The 4,254-nt window shown below is 37.3% G+C and overlaps 1 protein-coding gene across 2 annotated transcripts; it reads right to left on the bottom strand.

The window, feature by feature from the left end:
- Positions 1 to 458: 458 nt before the first annotated feature.
- Positions 459 to 3,776, bottom strand: LOC144568235 (calcium-dependent mitochondrial ATP-magnesium/phosphate carrier protein 2-like). 2 transcript variants are annotated; one of them, XM_078318513.1, is made up of 5 exons: positions 3,079 to 3,776; positions 2,187 to 2,423; positions 1,356 to 1,904; positions 1,169 to 1,259; positions 459 to 942 (listed from the first exon to the last, which is right to left on the bottom strand). In XM_078318513.1, exons 1-5 carry the CDS (start codon positions 3,515 to 3,517, stop codon positions 765 to 767), a joined length of 1,494 nt encoding a protein of 497 aa, XP_078174639.1. In that variant the 5' UTR covers positions 3,518 to 3,776; the 3' UTR covers positions 459 to 764. The 2 variants fall into 2 exon arrangements, with proteins under 2 accessions (XP_078174639.1, XP_078174640.1); XM_078318514.1 differs by having other exon boundaries at positions 2,187 to 2,440; positions 3,079 to 3,220.
- Positions 3,777 to 4,254: the final 478 nt, after the last annotated feature.

Raw genomic sequence — 4,254 nt, 5'->3', positions numbered from 1 at the left:
AAACGTAAAACTATATTAATATCCATATCCACATGGATATTCGAATATCGGATATTCATATCTAATTTTTCGAATACAAATCGGATAAATTATCCATACCGTTTTCACCCCAGTAAGACAGTAACAGCTCACTCCAATAATTAAGTATTGACATAAAATATAATAAATGAGTATAATATCTACATCTAACAAGTTGATTAATAAGTATTGACATAAATATAATAAATGAGTATAATATCTACATCTAACAAGTCGATTAAGGTCCCCACCACGGAACCTTGCAATAAAAGGGCATGGCATTCTCTTTCTATGATATCTAAATTAATTATCTGCAAACATACACACAGAAAACGTGAACAAAAATAAATGAGTTGCATGTGTTTACAAGTTCCAATTGCAAGCACACAGAAACCATGGTGCAGTTTGAAACTTCTGAATAAGAAATATTAATAACTATGATAAAAAAAAAAAAAAATACATATAACTGAGTATCAATAGCTTTGAAACAGTGGCAAATGAAAAGCCTTCTAAATCTTATTTTCATTACTTAAATAGCTGCCAAAAAAATGGGATTTGATACCCACAACTTGTGTAATGAAGAAAGATACATAACTACCTAAATACAAATGATGGGATGAAATGATGGGACAACTTCATTATTACTCATTGTCATCAATTATCATCATCACATAACTCTATAGTCAGGTAATGTCAAAATCAAACTAATAAATTTGGTCGAACATAAATATAAATCCGATCAGAATTCAATCGAGGGCGAGGCTTTTTTTCATTGACTCGTACACTAGATATGTGATACTAGCCGCCGGCACAACCTTGAGTAGATTAGGTACCAAACCTTTGTAAAATCCCCAGAAACCTTCCTTCTGAAAAGTTTTCCAGATAACATCCGACATTCCCTTGTAGGCCTTATCCGCTTGCAACCTAGCACAAAACACACCAATTTAAAAAGTCCTTTTAAGTAATATTATAATAATTTGTACATTCATTTTAACAACCATTTAGTTACCCAAATTCTAATACAATAATAATCATATGATTAGGAATTAAATGGTACAAAAGCACTCAAGTAACATTCAAGTACGATATCACTGGGCAAGTCCATAAACCAATAAATTTAACCGTGAAGCTGTTTTACCAACATCCTTACCTTGTTCTAATGACTTGCAAGGGATAGACACATGTGGCCCCAAGAGCTCCAGAGACGGTCCCACAGCCCAGCTGAATTAGTGGACCCGGCTCTACACAAAAGAATATCAAACTAAGTTTAAGTCTCATATAAACAATGAGCACCAAAAGAAAAGGCGCAATAAAATAAAAACAAAGGAAAAACTCACCAGTATCTTTGAGAATATACGATCGAGACATATCTTTCAAAGTCTCATAAGCTGCAAGGTCAATACCGGCATAAGGAATCATCCCTAAAAGGGAAGGAACAAGACCTCGATAAAAAGCCCGAGGCCCCTCTTGCACCCATATTTCTCTAGAGAGAGAACCTAAACTCGGCGCCTTTCCCCCCGGGCACACATAAGTCTGGAGCCGCGTTTTAACAAGATCCATTGGATAAATTGCCGTTTGTGCAATGGCACCAGCCAAACCTCCAGCTACAAGCCGGCCACCACCACCTATGTCTTCCTTAGCCTCTCCTTTTGTTTTCACAATGAAATCCTTCAGCAATTCAAAGGTGTAGAATTTTATTGCACTTTCTGGTCCTACCTTCACCACATTCAGACCATTTCCTCTGAAAAATGCCAGAAAACGGCCTTCTCTCCAAATCTCCTTCACAGCATGGGAAATTGTTGTCTTGGTGGTTTGCACTTGCATCATCACCTTTAGACGGTCAAGAGGTGCTGTTGCTGTGCGTGAAGTAGCTCCTGCAACTCCACCTGCAGTAAAAAGGGTGCCTTAAGTTTTGTTCCATTAAAGAATTAAAAAATAACAAAAACAACCTGAAAGAAAATCTGCTAACAAGGAAAACAAATTTCTTAGTGAACCCAGCATGCTTAGTAATAGGTACCAAGTAACTATTTTGGATCTCTCTCCTTCAATTTTCCAGATTAAAATAAATTAACTTTTTAATTTATAATATAAGGGCATAAGGGCAACTATAAATCCGGAAACAACCCAACTTACCTAACCAGACCCAACCCGCCCATTGACCTTCCTACCTGCAATTAAATATTTCGTTTTGTGTATATGCTTGCTAATGCCTTCTGGGATGACAGCCTGTTCACCGATGTCTACGAGGCATACTCTCTCCCAGTACTTGTAAATGTTTTCAAATGTTGCTTCATGAGGGTAGAGGAAGAGAAAATCACGCCATTCTTCAAAAGTTATGATGCCATTGTTGTCCTTGTCAACGTGCTCCATGAAATTAGCGAGCTCCTCATCATTGATTTCTATTCCTGAAAACAAAAGAGAGCTGACATATCTTGTTAGATGGGGTAATTAAACCATTATTGCTCAAATGAAATAAAATGAAAATGATAAATGTGAAGATTCCTATAATTGTACCAGAATTTGTGATATTGCAACACTAAAAATGCAGATTTCTTGTACATGTGTTATGATACGGAAATGATTTAATATGAGAATATGAAACAGTACAGAACTTGGATGTTCATTCATGCATGGTATCTCTCTAGTTCGAATATAAACTTATTATTCAAAAGTTTGGTATTGAAAGGAAACCCAAGCAGCTTCCTTTCAATCTTAATTTCGAAAGGAGAGACTAAAGGAGGATGTCACACAAAGCTGAGGGGTTGCAAAGACACAAAATTTATACATTTATAACACACACAGACACCAACTACAAAACTGGAGCCTTGGCACAAAGTTCTCGAACAACCTTAAAGTTTGGTTTCAATCAATTAAGTAGACTAAAAGAAGTTTGGTTTCAACCTTAAAGTTTTGTATGGTATGCACCAGTACATAAACTTGCCCAGAATCTCGACAAATAATCATCTTTTGCTATAATGTGTAATAACTTAAATACAGGTAACAAAGGGTGTTGGCATGCACAATATTATAGAAAAAAGTCCCTAAGAAAACAAAAATTACCTGCCTTGTGAAGGGCATCCAAAAGCTCCTCGGGTAAAATACACCCATTATGCTCGACATCAATTGCTTGAAAAATTCTATACAATTCCATCTCCTTATCATTTATATAACTTCTAAACTCATCAAAATCCACTCTCCCATCCTTGTCAGAATCACACACCTTCAACAAATCCCTCGCATACTTGTACTCAGCCGGGATGCGCAGAGCTGACAACCCTGCCTCGATCTGAGCAAAGTCGAGGTAGCCATGACCTGCCACATCGAAGAAGCTAAAGAGGCTTCTGATGCGCACTTCCCTTTCTTCCTCGGTTTCTCTCAAGGCAAGGAGCACGTGCTCTAAGCTAACAGGTCCAGCTTTTTTAACCGGGTTGCAACCCTCTTGAGGCTTTCTTTGATCCTCATCTTGTCCTCCTTTTGTCTCTTCATCCTCCTTCCCCATTCGTTCTTCCTCTTCTCCTCTTAGCTAATCCTTTCTTCTCTCCTCTTCAAAATCTTATCCCGCATGGTCGACCCATTAACCCAATCGAGTTGAAACTACAGGATCTTGCCTTAATTCCCAAAATTACGAAAGTGTTTGGATAGAATTTGGGAGATCTGTGAAAAAGGGACGGGATCGGATAGCGAGTGAAGTTTTGAGTTACTTGTGGCAGGTTCTAACATGGAAATTGGAAAGGGGTGTGTGGAAATGTCGAAATGAGAGCGCACTATCTCTGAAATTGAAGGAAGGGGTGGGTGTGGGTGTGGGTGTGTCAGAGAAAGAGAGAAAGGAGATGAGACTTGAGAGAGGTAGATGGAGGACGTCACGGAGTATACGGTATGTTATGTATACTGAGATGAGATGAAAGGACGAGAGAATAGCCGATGCCGACGCCCGATAGAGAAGGTAGCAAAAAAATAATATAATATATTTACTTATTTAGATTCATGTGTTAAAATTAAAAATTAATCCACATAGTGCAAAACGAGCCTTAATTAATTTGTGCTTACTCAACAATGCAAATGTTATTTGGAACTATAAATTGTATATGGAAACAGTATTGGTGGGATTAATGAATAAACTCTTAATTTTGTGCTAATTTAATGAAAGTGAGTTAGCAAAGTTAAAGTACCACCAACTCCAAAACTATTCTCAAGCCTTAATGTTGTTGTTTCAGAATAACATTCTAATTTTAACAT

The sequence above is a fragment of the Carex rostrata genome, chromosome 17, assembly GCF_964058835.1.
Source record: "Carex rostrata chromosome 17, lpCarRost1.2, whole genome shotgun sequence".
Classification (NCBI taxonomy): Eukaryota; Viridiplantae; Streptophyta; class Magnoliopsida; order Poales; family Cyperaceae; genus Carex; species Carex rostrata.
Note: the sequence above shows the minus strand (reverse complement) of the source record. Positions and strands in the feature narration are given on the sequence as shown.